General features: G+C 40.5%; 1 protein-coding gene across 3 annotated transcripts in view; it reads right to left on the reverse strand.

The window, feature by feature from the left end:
• tll1 (tolloid-like 1) overlaps nt 1-19,952 on the reverse strand; it is a 57,133-nt gene that overhangs the window by 16,532 nt on the left and 20,649 nt on the right. For 2 of the 3 annotated variants that reach the window (XM_039612916.1, XM_031757316.2), the window contains 14 exons: nt 19,725-19,805; nt 17,518-17,691; nt 17,305-17,422; nt 14,491-14,669; nt 13,814-13,919; nt 12,493-12,617; nt 9,144-9,259; nt 8,795-8,897; nt 7,991-8,107; nt 7,603-7,748; nt 7,009-7,204; nt 6,782-6,907; nt 3,883-4,043; nt 3,589-3,769 (listed from right to left, as the gene is read on the reverse strand). In XM_039612916.1, the coding sequence (XP_039468850.1) occupies nt 3,589-3,769; nt 3,883-4,043; nt 6,782-6,907; nt 7,009-7,204; nt 7,603-7,748; nt 7,991-8,107; nt 8,795-8,897; nt 9,144-9,259; nt 12,493-12,617; nt 13,814-13,919; nt 14,491-14,669; nt 17,305-17,422; nt 17,518-17,691; nt 19,725-19,805 (1,929 nt within the window). Of the gene's footprint in view, nt 1-3,588; nt 3,770-3,882; nt 4,044-6,781; nt 6,908-7,008; nt 7,205-7,602; nt 7,749-7,990; nt 8,108-8,794; nt 8,898-9,143; nt 9,260-12,492; nt 12,618-13,813; nt 13,920-14,490; nt 14,670-17,304; nt 17,423-17,517; nt 17,692-19,724; nt 19,806-19,952 lie in introns of those variants that run through there. The other variant, XR_005613252.1, reaches the window with a different exon arrangement.

Raw genomic sequence — 19,952 nt, forward strand, 5'->3', positions numbered from 1 at the left:
CTAAGATGTACTTGTGTACCAATGTTGTTTGCACCACTCCCGATCTTGTAAGAGGAGTTTTTAGGTAAACAGACACAGACTGTTTGTGTTATAGTAAAATGTTTGGCTTGGCACAGAGTTTGATCAAATTGATCCGGTTGCAGGTTAAAGGTGGAAACGTTTTGAAGTCCAAAAACAAACTCACTTCTCAATCATTTTCTCTCCCTCATACTCAATTTGTGGTGTCCTCTAACCACGTGGATTCACCACAGGATGGGCTGGGTGATAACAAAGCCCTTTGGTGAGGCTGAATCCCGGGTGGAGGCGGAAGAAGCAAAGGAAGGTTCGGTCTGCTCGGGGTTGCCACGTTAAGCGCGGAGACAGAAAGAGGCAGAGGAGGTGGGGATGGATCGCAGACCGCACAGGAAGACAGAGGACGTATGGGGAGAGTGTGGGAGCACAGTGTGTTTGTGACTGTGAGAGAGAAACAGATTCCTATAAAGAGATGTGAGATTAGACACAGACGCCGAGTCTCACTTCAACTTTGGAGCCTGTGAATTAAACTAGATCTGCTTTTAATGAAACCACTAAATCCTCTCTCTCTCCCTCTCTCTTTCTCCGTGTGTGTTTGTCTGTGTCTGCTGTGGTATTACAGTGCTATTGTGGGCTCAGTCTCACCCTATCACAGGCTAAGAAGCTTTGCGGTCGATGCTACACAGTGTTCATTGTAGCTGTCTTCAGGTCAAGCACAAAATGTCCACACGCACGCACGGGCACACACACACACACACACACACACACACACACACACACACACACACACACACACACACGGATTAGTAGTATGTGGGAGGCTGAGGGGACCTCCCTAAAGCTGCTGGCTGTTTACCAACCCAAAGCTATCCCTAAAAGCTTCTGACAGTAACTGAGCCACACAGCAGCTTTTAACACACAAGTGCGCACATTATTCGTATCTGAGTAATTTCCTTTTGCAAGCCTGCCCCACTGAACTGTTTAGCTCTGTGTTAAAGGTGTGCTGCAGGTTAGTTGAATGCAGTTAACAGCTTTTCTTCCTCTGAAGTTTAAACTGTCCTGATTTTCTCTTTTAGTTTGCAGTAAATTGTTAGAGTAAAAAAGAGAAATCTGTATCATAACATCCAACAAATTTCTCCCTCAAACGGCAAGCGGGGAACATTTGTTGTATTTTTAGTTGAAAACCGGGCTGTGTCCCAATTTCATACTGTTTAAGACGGTCTTTGAGATTGCAGTTTAAAAAAAAAAAAAATCAACTTAGGTATGTTTGCATAAGATAACCATGGCCTGGATTTATTAAAATACATGATGGTGACAATACTTAAACATTTTGGATAATAAAAAGCTACTTTCACATCATGCATGCTATATTTCTTTTGGCCAGCTTTGATGGCACAGATTTGAGGGGTGTTGTTTCAGTTTGCAGTGTCACAACATTCATTTCCATCTAGACTTGGACTATTTTTCTCCTGTACTGATGATGGGAGAGTCTTTTCCAGGGCATCCCAAACATTCTTAATGGGATTAAGGTCTGCACTCTGTGATTACCAAGCCAAAAAGTGATGTGTCATGCTTCCCAAACCGCTCTTTTACTCTTTGAGCCTGATGAATCCTGGCATTGTCATCTTGGAACCACCAACAAGGGAGTAAAAATCCGCTGATGGGAAAACCTGACCGCTCAGTGTATTCAGGTACTCAGCTAACCTCATTTTTTGCAGGGTCACATTACGCTGCTGAATCAAGACCTGACCAACTGAACCAAACCCAGATCATAAGACTGTAGCCAGAGGCTGGTACAGTAGGCAGTAGGGAGTATTGCTTCATTTGCCTCTCCTCTTACTCGCATCACTGTCCTACTTTCATTGTTCCAGAGTCCAGTCATTATGGTCTTCAGCAAACTGGAGCCACACTTCTTTGGTGAAGATGATGGTTCTCCATTATACTTCAAGGTCTTTAATAATGTGTAAACCTAATGTTACTAGGTTCAGCAATCTCCATATTTGTTTTATTTGCCTGGTGCAAACCAATAACCCTTTCAATCCTTCTGAAAAACAGTATCATGTTTTTCACAACCACAGGATATGTCTTCTAACATGGTTGGTTAAGCTCCTCACAGCATCAGTTATGGTTAAATAACCTGTTACCATCCAAAACATCGTAATCACTGCAGTAATTATCTAGTGTAAGTCTTAGTTTGCTTAGTTAACCAGGTGATGACTTGTTTTTGGCATGTAGTGTATATTACTTTCATTCAATAAACAGTAAGTAGCCATATAGTACATTTATTCGCTGAATATTTTAGAATCCGTAAATTGATCAAACTCACCACTTTCTTCTTGATTTTTTTCCATATTAGCTATCATGCAAACACTGTGTGACAATAACTACACACAGATTATGGGTAATTCCATTATTTACTTTACTTACTAATTTTTTAAGGGTTTCATTTAAAGCCTAGTTGGGAGCTTTGATTTGGATGACAGAAAGTTGTAGAATAACATCTCATTACTCCATATTATCACAATTTTATTCCACCGAATCATAGATTTGATCAATATTTCGTACGAAACTGGGACACAGAACGTTTCCTTCTGGAGCAGAATGGATAAAGAAAGGATCCACATCAGTAAAGTAGGATCTATCCATTCCCTTAATTGACCAGAGCCAATCAGAGATCAATCCCGATTGTGAGGTCATGTTACCTCTGACCTTTGATGAGATTGCCAGCTTGGTGCCGACATGACCACGAGTTGAACTGACGCGCGTTACGTCCTGGCACGACTCAAACACAAACATACGCTCCTGACACTGTGCCAGTCTGTCTGAGGGAGAGAGGGCAGAGAGCAGGGTGGGTGGAGGAAGCCAGAGAGCAGGTGGAGGCAGCATGAAAAAAAAAAAAAAACAGACAAATATGCAAACAGCTCTGCATACACATGAACATTTCACCTAATACTAAACCATGCAAACAACCTCAAATGAATTCACAGCAGAGGGAGATGGGAACACAAAATGAGGCATGTAGATGCTCAAATAAGAGTGTTTATAAGAGTGTTAATGCCTCCTACAGCCACTTCTTCTGCTCTGGACATTACACTGTTACTTAAATCTCTGCGGCACAGTCAGTGATGGCTTAGATATCAGTAGCAGTGTGATTACTATTTTCTAAACAAGTGTTTTATTTACCTAATCTAAACAATCTAAGCAATCCAGATTTTTCGGTGAGTGCAACATAAATGGAAAACTTTAGCACAACACATGGCTAATTCTGACTAATCTCTCTTATTTCTCCTGTGTGCATCTCACCTTAAGACTGATATGTCTCGTTAGTCTAAACACTGAAACGGCTGCCAGCTTCAAAGGTTAAAATGTTTGCAGAAGGGGAGGATCAGTGTTCGGCATGAGTTTCTGGCAGTGTGACTGAATTCCAGTGGTGCCGAGCATGAAATACCAGAAACCGCCCCTGCACCATAATCCACTTCTCCTGTGTCCATCTCATTTGAAGACTCCTGACATTCCAGTAAAAAACAGGCCTGACACACACAGTCTCACACACGCTGAGTCACACGTGTGTTTTACCTGAGAAGAAGTGAGCTTTAAAGCCTTTCTTAGAAACGGTGTTGTCCGACTTGAACTCAATCCTCATGTTGTTGTACTGAGAGGTGATGACCTCCGGGACCTCGGTACCACAGTATTTACCATGCAGCTTAGAGTCGGATGAGAGGCCGCTCCGCACTTCTACGTAGTCGTATTTACACACCTAAACAAACAGGCAAGGCTCTTGTAACAAACCTTCACGAGGTGGCTGCTATTTTTACCTGCTTTCTTTTTCTCTCACTGAAATGTTGCATACAAATACACGGACGCACTCACCTCGTTGCCTTCAAGCTCGAACGCTTCAAACTGCATGGAGATGCGATACTGAGTGGGCGCGACCACCTGCCACACGCAGTTTTTGTTGGGTGGGTATTCTTTAGGCCAGCCAGGTGTGCTAATGGTCCCATTTAACTTTGATAGAAGACCACCACATGCCGCTGGAAACACACAGGTGTAAGCAGTTCAGAAAACACACAAATTCAGCTTTTTTGCCTTCATTTGACAGTTGAAACGAACAGAGAAAACTGAGACTGTGATGACTGTTTTTTTCATTATTATAAAAACTTTGGGATGCACCTTCTCATTGAATTTAGTTTGAAATGCTGCTTGAAAAAAAGACAACATAGAGTATTTGAAAAGAGTTGAATCACTACATTTATAGTTGTGGTCAAAAGTTTGCTCCACTCATCATGGTCAACTGAAGTTTGCAGCTGTCCAAGCTAAATGCCTTGTGGAGAACAGTTTTATAGTCAGACCAGACAAAGACTGAGATATTTGTCTATTCACATCAACGTGAATAGATGTGTGTTTGAGGGGCTTTCAAGTAAGTAAGTAAGTAAGTAAGTAAGTATAATTTTGTTTATATAGCACATTTCTAGATAAAAGATCACAAAGTGCTTCACAAGTTATAAAACAAAAACAGACAAAAGTTAACAAAATGCAATTCTAGAAAGATGTGTTTTTAGTTGTTTTTTAAAAGTGACCACTGAGTCTGCAGATCTTAAGAGGGGCTTTCAAATCTCAGACCTTTGTACTAACTGTGAAGCACGGTAGTGGCACCATCATTGTCTGGGGCTGTTTTGCTGCCAGTGGTACTGGGACAAAAAGATGATAGAATAATGAAGAAGCAGGACTACCTCCAAACTCTTCAATGTTATCTACAATCAGGATGTAGACAATTGAAACTTGGGTACAACTGGGTGTTCCAACAGGACAATGATCCCAAACACATCTGGGATCATTCCACAGGTTTTGGAATGAAGAAAGCAGGCTAATATTAAGCTTCTGGAACAGCTTTCCTAAACCAACCAACCAATTTAAAGGAAATTGATCAATTTTGCCAAAAAGAGTGATCATCTATCTAGCCAGAATCATGCAAGAAGCTTGTTGATGGCTACTAAAAGTGTTTTATCAGCTTGCAAAGAGATATATAATTATAATAGATATATAGATATAGATATATAGTTGATCCCGTATGTTTGCTTTTGACGCAGTGTGGATTGGAGAAACTCCAAAATAAATTCAAACTTATACACCCTGTATTTTTAAGAGGAAAAGAAAAAGAGAACAGAAAGAAATCATTAAAAGCCATTAAAATTTATTCTTAGATCCATTTGTCGTGGTATTTATGCCCATGATGAATGTATGTAAACTTCCTAGCACAACTGCATATGTTTTATTACGAAGCAGCAGGAATCTCCAGTGCCAAACAGAAGTGTAATGACGTTTTGGTTACTGTTGCAACTACTACAACATGACATGATTTTACTTCCTTCAACAGTGGGAATTCATTAAAAATGACAGGTTAACGTTTGAGTTTTAAAAAAAGGTCAGTTACTATTAGAGGAAATATGGTATTGATGTAACTAATTATAAGGCAACAGCAACACCGTTATGCTATTATCAAAAATCTTTAAGAATGCTATAGCTAGCTAGCCCAAGGTGAGCATACATCAGGTGTCAGACAGATATGTTACCATTTGGTTTTACTATAACAGTTTAACCTTCCACATTTTGAAATGCTCCAAAAATTAAAAGGATGTTTCATTACCTTTTCATCTTTGCTGGTTAACATAGACTAGAGGAAAAACTGATCAAATTCACTTTGCTTCTCTTTAGCAATCGAGTAGCAATTTTTAAAGGGGATCGTTTTCATGCATGCTAATCACTGTATAAATTAGCAATAAGTCATCTAGGTACCTTAAATATAAAAATGTTTTATTATTGTCTCTCTTTTATGACAGCTACTGTCAAGCACCTGTAGTCCAAAACCTAAACTAAACAGGCGTAAACTTCAAAGTCATTACGAGAGCTTCATGTCTCTGCCCTGGAGAGTCACTACATTAGAAACACCTGCAGTTCCACAAATTCTGGTCACTCCCCACCCAAAACCTTTACCACAGAAGTACCCCTGATACAAATAATAGCTTCAGTCTCTAAAGCTATTTTCCTTCTTAATCAAAACTGTGCTTTATTTTAACTCACTGCTTTTCGTGTTATTAGGGGCAGGGTCTGTTTGAGGCTTCACCGCTTTTAATTTAAAACTCTGAAATGCCTGTTAGCTGTGTTTGTGGTGTTGGCAGCTGAATACTCTCAAGGGAATTATCTGATAAATAATATTCCTTGTTGTGTGAATCGCTGTGCTAACAGCCTGACCAAGAAGTCCAGTTTCTTTCACTGAGTGCAATCTAGTGGTATTTTAATTTAATTTATATGTTAGCACTAATTAGCGGGCATCTTTATCTGTGCATGTTGTATAACAACATGTGTGACTTTACAGGCTACTCACAAAAGACCTGCCCTCATCTGAGACTCTCCTGACTGTCTTTTGACCACCAGATGTATACAAAAATGTGGCTACTTCTCCTCTGAAGAAATACTGAAAGGCATCAATTTAAGTAAATTTCACTAGAATAGCTTTAATTTTCCTCACTCTCAGAAGTGGTTTGTTAATTTGTTTCAATATGTGGCTCATTACAAAGTAATCTTGAGGGATTACAGGGCAAAGCATGTGGCCATGAGTCAGAAAGATGTTTTTTTTCCTGTTGACGGCGACCGTTCGGATGTTTTTTAGTTTATTTTGCCAAGTAACATTCACATCCTACAGAAACACAATACAGAGGAATGCACATAGAAGCAGGAATGCAGCATGCCAGGCACACATGCTAACTGTTACCTTCACAGCTCTTCTTGTCAGGGGCTAGTTCATAACCTGGGTCACAGGCACACTTGAAGCTGCCGAGAGTGTTTACACACCTCTGTTCACATCCACCATTGTCTGGCTTGGCACACTCATCATCCTCTGAAAACACACACACACGCGTCAGAGTGCATAACAAATGCTTTGTGAAAACACAATCAACTGACGCACAGCTTCTCTTTTTCTCATAGTCACACACACACCTTTGAAAAAGTTAGCAGCAAAGCCGGCCTTGTTTACAGTCCCATCTGAGACAAACTTCATCCACAGCGTGTGTGAGGTAGAGCGCACGTCCTCGGGTTTGTCGTAGCCACAGAATCGCCCAATCAGAGGGCTCGTTTCGAGCGGGCCGTCCCGAACTTCCAGGTAATCGTAAGCGCAGCTGTCGTGCCTCTCGATCTGCACCAGAGGTATGCACAACAAAAACAGTGAGATACATGAAACATCGTCCTTTTTACATCGAATCACGGCTTGTGCTTAATCGTCTCCCTGCGTCGTAGCTCATTTTTCCCTCTTAATCTAAGCTTCACTGAAAACACGACCTTTGACCTTACCCATGTGGAGTCAGATTGAGTCGTTTAGCAACCTGACATTTAAACTACAAAACTAATCCTCCGCCGCCTGCTGCGTGTCTCTGCACACTCACACAGACACACACATGCATGCGCCACTACATTTATTAACTTCCTAGCAGCTCTACAAGCGTGAAATTTGACCCAGACATTCCTAAGCACAAGCACGGGATACACATAAATGCATGCACAGAAAGGCACACACACACAAAAGGAGTGAGTCACCTCGAAGGCCTGGAAGCTGAGCCCAACGTTGTATCCCTCAGATACAGCGATCCTCCACACACACTCTTTGGAGGGCCTGTAGTCATCAGGATAATTGGGAGACTGAATCTGCCCCGAGTCCTTGGTGATTTCCCCTCCACAGATCGCTGCACCGGGGAAGACGAGAGGAGAGAGAAAGGTTGGGTGTGCATCAGCTGCACTGACTAAAGACACCTGAAACACAGTCTGTGTACACTATGAATAATGAAAGCCCCGAGATAACTCACAGAACACACAAGGTCATCAAATTCACAGGCTGGAATTATTATTCACAGTAATTATTTAAGGTCTCTGGATTCGAGTGTACGAATGCTTTTATTTGTTAGTTTGTTTGAATGAAGGCGTTTACCTTCGTAAATGGCAGCGAAGCCTTTTCCTACCCAGTTGCTGCTGCTGCGGAACTCAATCCACATCCTGCTATCAGTTGAAATCAAGACGTCGGGAACTTTATCTCCGCAAAACCTGCCTGTGAAACACACACGCAAAAGCAAACCCTTTAAGTAACGTCATTCACTGACTGCTGGGGCAATGCAACTCACAGCTGACAACATGACACTGTTACAGCCTCCTCATTCATTTCAGTGCGATCGCTGCAGCTGGCAGAAAAAAATAAAGTCATCTGCCACTTAAAATCTACAGGCATTCACACTGTGTATGTAGAGTGCACTATAGAGTGTCTGCACGTATGTGTGTTGTAATACAACAGCATACTGTGGAAGCATGAAGACAAGAAGAGAAAATTGTATTGCTGCTGCAATACTTTTGCCTCAGAGGAGTTTAAACAGCTGTGAAGCATCTTGTTATCTCATCAGTTTTCACCTGTATTTCCTGGCATGGATTTCTCGCTCGTATCCCTAACACCATTATGTGTGTTAGTGCAGATTGTGTTGATGTATACAATTCGCGCAGTTGTCAATCCTAGCACAGCCTTAAGAGCAATTAAATGAGTCAAGAGGAGTTAAAAAGCCGGTTATCTATTTTAGAAAATTGCTCCTACTTCTTAATCTAGGAGTTTTAAAAGCTAAGTGGAGTGGAGGAAAAGTGAGCTGCCACAAGCTAAAAATAGGAGTGAAGTTACTCATTAACTTAGTCAGGGAGTAATAGAGTAATTAATTTTAAGGCAGTCAGCCTGCTTCCTGCCTCTTGATCTTACCAAGCAGCGGAGCTTTCCTCCAGTATCCATCTCGAACTTCGATGTAGTCATACCAGCACAGACTGCTTTTGTACAGATCCATGGTGGTGAAGTTCAGAACAATCTGGCAGAGCAGAAATATGGAAAAGCAACAACAACAGCAAAAACGTGTTTAGTAAGTTTAATACAGATCTGTTCATTGAAGATAAGGAGAGTGAGAGGACAGGAAGAGTGGCCTACCTGCGGTGTTAAGACTTAATCAATATCCAGTCACTCTGGCAGAGGTTGCTTATTTTTTATTGGCTACGCACATTCACTACACTGTAGGGTGCTACTGAGTGTGTGCGCATGCATGTGTGTATGTGCGCACCTTTTCTCCGGGTGTAACAGATATTCTCCAGACACAGTGTGTGTATGAAGGGTATCCATTGGGGTAACCAGGAGATGAGAAGTTGCCCGTTGACTCTTGGAGCGTCTCCCCGCATGCTGCAATACACACACACACACACAAATGGAGTTATATTTTTGTGGCAAACCCTGCCATTGTGTGCAGTCCTTTCAGCTTTGTACCGATGGTTTATAATCAGTACATTACTAAAGAACACATGGCTCTCATATTTATTATTACTCTCAACCTGCACAAAATCTTTTAACTGCCATTTTAAGTAAATATATTTCAGCCTATTTATTCAAAACAATAGCATCAGACATGCTCTGTTTGTGAGCCATTTATGTGTATATTATCTGATGCGTCCATATGGAACATGTTAGACATTATTTCTGACGTAGAAACAAACTCGCGTTCCGTGTTGCTTTTGGCTTCTTTCAGTTTTGCACGTAGGAGGCTACATTTTTTTGTTCCTGTATGCATCCATGTGTATGTGAGGTCCAAACTCAGTCATGAAGCCCTTTCACCATTTAGCAGAATCAAACATTCCTCAGTAGTAAAGTCACTGACTGTAAGTGAATAGAAGTGGCAAACTTTTAATTCATCACATAGGAAAAGAACAACAGGGCTGAATGGAAAAACGATCCCGCTGCTTTTCTCTCTTTATCCGTCATCTTGAGTTCAGTGCTGTCGCTCTCTTTCAAAAGGAGGTTAGCCAAATGTGCCCTTCCAATCCCATGATGCATGCTGTTTTCCCCCCACAATGCCCTGGGGCTCTGTTCATCTGTCAGTGAATATGGTATCACTCAAATCTGACCTTATAAGGCTGAAGTTGTATCTGTTTCCAGCTGAGACCCACTAACACAGACTCGCTCACTATATACAATCAAAATTATTAATAGTATGTATGCATATAGTATTGAGCCACCCATCATTTCTTGATATTTTGCTAGGAAAATAGGAAATATGTGCTTGGTGTGTACCGTTATAATGAGGTTGAATGTCAGTATTTGGTGTGACCAGCTTTGTTCTTCAACACAGCCTGAACCCTCTTAGGCAGCTTTCTAGAAATTTCTTTAAGTAGTCTTCAGGAATAGTTCTCCAGCATTCTTGCAGGACATTCAAGGCTCTTCTTTGGATGTTGGCTGCCTTTTGTTCTGTTCTCTGTCAGAATGATACTGCTTCAGTAATGTTGAGCTCCCGGCTCTTGAGAGGGCGAACCATGACTGAAAGTGTTCCGTTGTGGATTTTACTTACAGATCAACTTTGCCTCCTATGTTGATCTTTAGAGTTAGATTAAGTTAGTTTGATGTCTTTCAAACTGTAATATATGTGTGTTCAGGTGTATCAGTAAATGAGACTACATTTACATGTAGGTATGGCATATGCAGCTCTGAATCTTGTGTAGTGTGTGCACCGGTCCTTTAAATTTGTGAGATGACGCTTACATCAAATGACCACCGCCATCCATTGTGGTTCTGTGTAAACTGCTGGCACACAGGTCAGATCTCACACGTCTTAAGTAGGCCCGAGTGACAAATTTCACATTAGTTGGCTGAATTGTTTGACACGTCATAGACTTGGGGATGAAACACATTTGAATTCATCAATCCATAAGACCTGTTACCACTGACTTTCATTCCAGTTCTTGTGTAATTTGGCAAACATCAGCCTTTTCTCTCCATTTCCCTTCCTTAAGAATGGCTTCCTGACAGCCATCCTTCAACTGAGAGCATTTCTGATGAGACTGAGGAGATGGATCAACTGAAGGTCCAGCTGCAGGTCCTGTGTCCTGTGCTGGATTTTTTTATATTACTATTTAGTGAATCCATGAGTTTCAGATACTTTTTTTTTCATTTTCTTTGTCTCTCCTCTACTTATTCAGTTTCCTCAATTTATTTATGGACACACTGCACATCAAGTTTTCAGCTTATGTTTTTGATTAGCACGTTATTAGTGCAAAAATACTATTTTATGCCTTAAAACACAATCTGAACTCAAACTGTGTTATCATTGGCATTTCTTCATAGATTAAAATAAAGACATAGGACATGTGCTAAGGCACATTTTTATGCTTAAATGATTAATAGATCAGTTTTAAGTGAATTAACCAACACGATTCCTCTGAAAATGGTCAGGTACACAGACTGGACTGAAAATGGGTTGTTAAAAAGCAGCTAATGTCTAATAAATAAATCTTTGAAAGAAATTAAAAATAATTTTAAATTAATTTTTTAATAAAAAAATATTTCTAATTTCTCCTTAAACTGGCTCTTTGGAAGCAAAATGTAAAGAAATGAAGAGCAAATCACAACTTTTTCACAGTAGTGTATATGCCAACAGTAATATACTAACAGAATACATACATTAATATAATAATACGCTGGTTTGATTTAAATATGTCATTTATTGTGTCTCACACTCAGTAGATCATGAAACACAGAGCTTATTTTCTTCAGTGTTCAGTTATTCAGCCACCTACTCCACAGTACCTTCATCACATACCTGCTATGGCTGAAGTTTGCCTGCATATATGGCTGGACTTTTGTGTGCTGTTGCAAATCGCACAATAACACTCTGCACTTAACAGTTTGATAGATATCCAGGTGCAAGTGCAGAAATAGGATCATTAAAGGATCAGTAAATTTTACTGTGTTTCTACAATGAAACCAGAGCAGCTCTTCTGTCTGTAATGCTGACTCTTTTGCTTTAGAGATAGGCATTGATTTTGCAGCTGTCAATTTGTGAGAACAGTACACATAATTAAAATGACCCACGCCATGCCAACAGTTTACATTGTGTAAACTCTTGGCATGCATACTCGTCAGACCTCACACGCAGGCCCGGGTGACGATTTTGACGTTACCTGGCTGAACTGATGATCCCTCATAGACTTGGGGATGTAACTGTGTGTTTGTGCGTCTGTGTGTTTTCATATGTGGTCAAAAGTAATGGCATCACTTGCAATTAGAAACCTCTGTGACATCGCTGCACTTCATTGTGAGAACAGATCCTGATCACATTAGAACGACTCACCGGGGACCAGAGGAACGCCAGACAAGCACGGGCGTGCACTTGAAATGCGTGTGTGTGTGAGAAAAAGACGCCGAAAAAAATGGAGGGAAGCATCACATGAAAAAACAAAACATATTACTCAATTTCATGTCCAGACCCTGGAGAATGGAGGGCCGGGTCAGTCTTACGCCAAAGACGTAAGCAGATAAACAGAAGTAATTTTTTTGTATATGTGCTATGACGACAGCACTCACATTCACTGACGCACACAAACATGCACAGACACACTGCAGACTGAAAATAAAAGCATCTGTACCTGGACATCTATACAGCTTTCTTGCCTGTGCAATGTCTCCTTTACTGAGCCTGGTCCGCTGACCAATTGCAGGCCGGACCCCATTTTCATCTCTGGATGGAAGGATGGTGTCGAGGAACATCCCGCTTCAGGAAAGAGAAAAGAGACAACATGTAATATGTCATTGCAACACATCAGTAAAATTAAACAACAATCTAACAGTATGGACAAGCAAACACTTATCACCCCACCATTGCAGTTTTGTGTTTTCTCTAACATGTGCATTGGAACTGACTGGGGAATGGGAGGGCTTATATAAGCGGGTATGGCGCAGATTAAAACGCATCCTCAGTCGGAAAAAATGTAAAGTAAACCCATGACACTTTCTGCTGCCAAATCCAAACTTTTTTCACCATTTTAAATGGTGCAGATGTATAAAAAAATTGGAAAAGATTTCTTAATTCTGAAAGGCTTCCATCAGCTTCACTGCATCATGTAAAAACATCCGATTTGAGATGAAGTAAATGTGCTAAAGTCAACACAAGCACAGCTCAGTAGGGGACACATTTCAGTGGTCACAAATCTCCTTTAAATGCAAAACAAATCATAAAACCGATTTTTCATTTTTTAAAGTTGCTAAGCAAAAACAAACAGTATGAAATACATGACATATTGAGGAAGAGCATGGTAATGACAGGTGAAAATAGTTTGTGTTACAATAGAGTTTGCCATTTTGACTCATGCACTTTTCTAGACGCCCCTCTGAGGTTCATTTGACATCATAAAATCAGACTGGACATTAAACAAGCTTTAGCCTGCCAGCTACCTAGTGTAAGCAATGTATGATGCCCAGCTGAACAGATGTAAGAATTGTGCAATCAGGTGGATTCAAAGCTAGAGCTCTGTGTCCTGCTGCCTCCAGCAGCATCATCTCCTGAATCAAACGGAGCATTTATGGTAGTGGGAACTATTTCCTGCTGTGTAGGTACTGCATGTGAAAAAGATCAACTTTGGACAGGGTCCCAACCTGATTCTCCTGACGTTATGTAGAGATCATGTGAGAAAGAAGCTTTTGACGTGTGGGCAGGACACCTAAAAATTGTTAATTGGCAATTATACCCACGCTGGTTCACAGTGTTTCTTGTTGTGTTACTATGTAAGTCAGGTAGAGTGTTTAATTTATGCATGGCTGATGTTTGCGCACGGAAAGACAGACTGGAGCTAACATAAACAAACCAAACCAAACAACAACAGCACAACACAGAAAAAGCCCAGACTTTACTGTCAATAACAAAATCAATCTTGGCATATCATAATCTTTGAAATTCAAACCACTGCTTACCGTGAGAAGGTGTTCCTGGCGTAGTGCATGATGCTATCAAAATCATATGGCTCCCCAAGAGAGTTCACCTCCCCTGGCTCCATCTTGAGGAAGTTATATTCCTGGCCTGGGAACCAGAAATTCCACGCACGCCGTACAAACACACACACACGCACAAATATTTGCACACATGCAGATGTAGCAGCATGAGGAGGTTTTAGTTTTATCAACAGTCAGACTGTAACTACTTAGTTTGCTTTCATAAGTGCACAAGCAAACAGCCTGCGCAACACAGCTCTAAAAAAAATAAAATGACTAAATGTGAACAGAAAGGGTATCTTGGGGCTTTTATTCAAATACTTAAAGTCCAGCAGAGCAAAATTGGTGAAAGTTCTGATATGCTTCTAAATAAAGCCATGGGTCAGGTCTGAGATACTGCTGTGTGATTTGATTTCACACCTGTCAGACTACACTATGGTGCAGAGAGGTGTGTTTGAGCAGAAGTGACAGACTGTGGTAAGAGCGGTCCAGGTGACTTCACAGTCATTAAAAGGCTCATTCACACTCACTCCGCTTCTAGACTGAGTGTGAATTTGGAAACGCACACACTCGGTCTAGAAGCGCTGCTGTTTGTCCGTGTCTAGAAACAACCTGATTGATCCCAGCAGAGACCACAGGTGTCTAATAATAGGTCTCACCTGGTTGGATGTTATCCCGGATGATGGTCACGTGATCGTCACGGTCGGGCCGCGTGTGTTCGTGCCAGAAGCCAATGACGTGGCCCAGTTCATGCACCACAATGCCAAACTTGTCACAGTTCTTTCCTATGGAGATGGCCTGGGGCCCGTTTCCACGACGACCCACATAGGAACAACACCTAATGAGGATTAGTAGGAAGTTGATAGCAGAGAGATAGGTAATTTACTACACAGTTGGCAGTGGAAATAAGAATCTGCAGTGTTATGTCCAAGTAACAATAAACGCACACACACACACAAACGCACACACATCTTTTCAGGATTTCCTGGCCTCCACTACATCCACAAGAGGAAAAGCCGCAGGATTTAGGTACATAAAACACTCTGATAATGCTGCGGTTTCATAACCCAACGCTGTGAGAATTCACATATCACTATTCAGAACACACGCATGCACATAGACACACACACACACACGCTTTCCTTCTCTTTTGCTGGTTAGCAGAGACATTCGTGCCAGGCTAACAAATCTGATTAAAGTTATCCAGTGAGCTGATTGCACGGTAAGGATCAGGAGTCACTGGAGTAGATACAGTCTCACTCTCTGCTTTTTTGTGGGGTGGAGAGAAACCATCAAAAAATTCATACAAACACACACAACAGATGTACATGTACTGTGGTTATGTGTGCATTTTCTTTAAGGTTTCTTTGTTTGTCTGATTTACACACATCCACACTGCACATCCAACCTGCGGGGTACTTAGACATCAGCTTAAAGTGCCTATTGCAGCCAACCAATCACAGAACACGAGGCAAGTGGCTTCATCAGTTAACGCATAGATATTTTCCTCACCTGCTGGTTTTTACATTTAAAAGCTAACTCATTTGGACTCATCCATGTATAACTTTTTGAGCTTCATCAGGCAACAAATATTATCATTAGAAAAAAAGAAGAAACCATTTATTTACTATGGTTGGAAGTATTTTTGATGCTTGTGGCTGCATGGCTGGAGATATCAAAAATTCAATTTCTTTTTAAGCACTTCATTGGAAAATTATAAAGATGTCTTTCACTATTTCAGAAAAAGAAAACCACAAGTTAAATTCCTTCTTTACACAAAAACACTGTCCAAAAACTTCACACATAAATTAGAATTGCTCTAAAATGGGAGACGTTTATTGTCTCACGTTAACTTTTCCTTTAAATCCTCTTCAATACTTTTCATGAAGCCATGGACACATTTTAGTCTGTGAGGTTTGATACCACAGTCTCTTAACATGTTTGCAAGAAAATTTCCAAAGGTACCGAGAGTCTGCAAGCAAGCATGTGATTGTATTTAATTCTTCAGCCATAAAAAAAAAAGCATTTCAAGATGTGACTTTGCCACAGTCACCAAGGGTATTATAACGAACTCAAACCAAAAGAGAAACCAAATTAAAACTACAAAAAAATATTACAAGAGACACTAAAAGAATCCTGAACTGAACTGCAAAACATTAATGGTGCTTATACAAGAGGGAAACAAAAGCTTTTTAAAAGCTGAACATTTCTAAGCATTTTTTTATATCAAATTTGACTCTATACATCTATATATACAGCTTTAATGTTGAGTTAAGGTAAAATTTTGCAATGCATCAAAATAATTGCTCAAATAAGTGTTAAAAGTTCAAATGACTCAGCAGTCAGAAGCAAGTCTTAGAAAATGTTATGATCTTCTTTTTAAATTTGGTCAAATTTTTGAGCGCTGTTATCGCAGGGAGAGTTATGGGATGTCATGTCTGTGACCCAGCTATGCTGTGATTGTAAATACTAATACTAAAACTACTAAAAACTATATTAAACATGGGTGTTGATTTAACTCACTGGGTTGGGCAGGTAACCCAAGGCTTATGCAAAGGCACTGGTTTCTTTCCTATTGCAATAAAAACTAAAAAAGCCCCAAATACCTAAATATGTTTAACTCTAACTGAACAAAGACAAAAAAATACATTAAATTGTATTTATACAGCACCAAATCACAACAACAGTCACTGCAAGGTACTTTATATTGGTAAAGACCCTGCACTAGTGGAGAGAAAACCCTAACAATCAGACAACTCCCTATTAACAAGCACATGGTGACAGTGGGAAGGAAAAGCTCCCATTTAACAGGAACCACCAAGGTACTGGATATTTGAATGTGTCTCTTCTGTTAACCACAATAACCAGATAATGAGCGTTAATAATAATCTATGTACACATACTGTAATAACTACACAGTCTCTTAATGTAAAACTGTGTGGTGCAGGCAGAACATTGGATAAAAAAATCTATACATAGTGAAAATCCCTCTTTCAAAAACATGATTTAAAATTTTTGTTACTCCAAGTCAAAAGCTCCAATTTTGCATCTATAAAACACTTTCTCATATAAGCAAAAGCACCAACTCTGTAAAGTCACAGTTGGAGCTGGATATCCTACTCTTTCAACCATGTGCACAACACTGTCTCAGAGCGATAAATGCCCTGATCTCAGGCACCCTAAAACCTCCCATCCAGTTAGTTGAAGTGTCACCACTGTACAAACACACTCTGACCCACCGTGCTGCCACTCGACAGAACAATGCACTTCTGCAGAATATGAACAAAAAAACTGCACGAACATACAAACACTTAAGCCAAGCGCCGTGATTGGTGGGATGGGGAAACAGGAGCAGGACAGGAAGGAAAGTAGAGCTATTGTTGAGTGACCACATCGTCTCTCTGTGTGACAAGGTCACTTGTGAACTCTAGGTACACACACAATCACAAACAGACACACATTTCCAAACCAACCCGCAGGGTCTGTAGGTGAAGACTATGTAGCTTTCTTCATCTGTCTTCTCAATGAAAGTCACGCATGTCTGTTTCTCCCAGTGGCGCATGGCCTGCTTGAACATGGCCCTCTGACTGCCTGAAACACACAAATTTTACATCCTCCTTTTACACAATCACTCATGAGTGTGTGTTTTACTGCTGATCGGGCAGCCGTCCAGCGGAGTTGCTTACCAGTGAAGTTTCCTCCTATGACGTAGGGAATGACTCCTCCAGGCCATATCCTCTCAGCTCGGGAAGTGGCTGCTCGAGGAATACGAGTTTTCACAAACTTTCCATTCTTCCCAGCTTTCCCACTTTGGCTCTTTGGACTGGCAGCTCCCTTGCTGTCATTTTTGGGGAGATAGTCTAACAGAATGGTGAGAGGAAAAGCCACAATTAATTAAGTGTTGTGTTCAAACCTAATAAATGTTATAAATATGTGGTCATAATGATGCTTCTTGTTATATTTGATCTTTCACAGTTTGTTTTAAAGGCCCACAGTAATAAAACTCAAACAGACATAATGTAATTATTCTAATACAATGCAGCTTTTTACTGAACATTTACAACGTTACAGTGAGTCAAGCTCTAAAAATAAAAGTATAGCAAACTTTCAGTGGTGCCAGATATCAGTGTGTAGACCAGAGGTTGTGGTGCAGCTTTGTCAGGTCTATCAACACTTGGAAGAACTGAAAACAAGTAAACTTGTGATGGATTCAGTCTCTAGATCTGCTTCTGGTGTCTCTATTTCCTCATTGTGAAGCACTTCATTTGCCTAAACAGCAAAACAGGCTTTTAGGGTTTGATGAAATTTCAATTTAAAATCATCCCAGAAAGATGGGCAAGTTGTCTGAGGATTCTTGGAAGGAAAAGGCACTTTTCTAACAAGCTACCATGGTTGTTACTTTCTACGATGTGATTATTTGGTGCTTCTTCTAGAAAAATCAGCTTGTCACTGATTTGTGGTATGACTTTGGGTTTCATGAGTGGGCCCTCATAAAAGTTTATGGTGTAGTTACAGCCATGTGAAAAAGAGAGCTTTCACAGCAATCTGTGAAACATGACATATTTCACTGTGTCACAAAGCAAAACTAAAGTGCAGAAGCAGAGGGTGAAAAACTTAGTACAGCCTTATTGCTTCTACTGGAATTAAGGGTTGAAATAGCAGCCAGGTGCTGCTAATTAAATGCACTTAAGTGAGTGATCATGAGCAAGTGTGAGCACCTCTATAAAACCAGAACTTTTGGCAGTTTGCTGGTCTGGAGCATTCAGCTGTGTATTAACGCAGTGCCACAACCTGGATGACCCCGCAATGCTTGGACTGCAAAAAACCCAAGAGCTACATCTGAGACTCTACAGGCCCTAACGTGTTAAACGTTAAAGTTCGTGACAGTTACAAAGAGAACAAGGAGAAACCCCAAAACTTATAGAACAATGTCTTTTGCACAGATGCAATTAAAATGGAGATGGTTACCCATAATGCAGAGCACTACATTTGGAGAAAACCAAATACAGCATATCACCAAAAAACACCTCACAGCAGCTGTCAGCACTGTGATGGAGCAGTGATGATTTGGGCTTGTTTTGCAGCCACACAGCCTGGACACCTTGCAGTCACTTAGTAGACCACGAACTCCAGTATACAAAAGTATTCTAGAGTCAAATGTGAGGCCATCTGTTTGACAGCTAAAGCTCGACCCAAATTAGGTCATGCAACAAGATAATGATCTCATGCACCACGTGAAATCTACAACAGAATGACCGAAAAAGAAAAGAATCAAGGCGTTGTAATGATGCTGTCAAAGTCCAGACCTCAACCCGACTGAAATGCTATGGTGGGACCTTAAGACGGCTTGCATAAGCAAATGCCCACAAACCTCAAAGAAGTGAAAGAGACGTTGTTATGAAGAGTGGGCCAAAATTCCTCCCCAACAATGTGAAAGACTGTTAAAGTCATGCAGAAAATGATTACTCCAAATTATTGCTGCTAAAGGTGGTTCTCCTAGCTAAGGAATCATGGGGTGTGCTTAGTTGTTTGCAGGACTGCATAATGTCCTGTGAAAATTTCTTTCACATGACACAGCATATCACCAGAACGATTCCTATTAAATTGAAAGAAAAAAAGTTCATCTCACTGGGACTGTAGCCTAATTTATGTATCTTAAATGCTTTACTCGGTCTTTATTGGTTTTTTTTTCTTGGTTGCAGCTGCAAGGGGAAAAGAAATTTTGCTTGAAAAGAAAACCACTAGGCTGTCTAGGTCATCCAGTTCCATAAACATTAATGACTAACAAAGTAAGTTAAATAAAGTCACTAAGCTCCATCATGCAGACTCAGCAGGTTTCATGAAGATCCTTAAAGTTTAAAAATCAGCATGTGATGAATTTTAGTTTGCTTACCAAAACCAAACCTACGTATTCTTTCTAGCAGAAGGTATAAAGACCCTCTCTTCTTCACAGTTTCATGTTCTTCGATTCCACCTGACAAACAAAAAAAAAGAAAAGAAAAATCAGACAATGACAGATCCTGTTGTCCTCAGGTGACCTGTTTACTTCCTTCCTTTTCAAGCTACTCTAGTCTGCAACTGATGTGTAATGAGAGTTTCAAAGAAAACACAAGACAGTCAC

Source organism: Oreochromis aureus, linkage group 6, assembly GCF_013358895.1.
Source record: "Oreochromis aureus strain Israel breed Guangdong linkage group 6, ZZ_aureus, whole genome shotgun sequence".
Classification (NCBI taxonomy): Eukaryota; Metazoa; Chordata; class Actinopteri; order Cichliformes; family Cichlidae; genus Oreochromis; species Oreochromis aureus.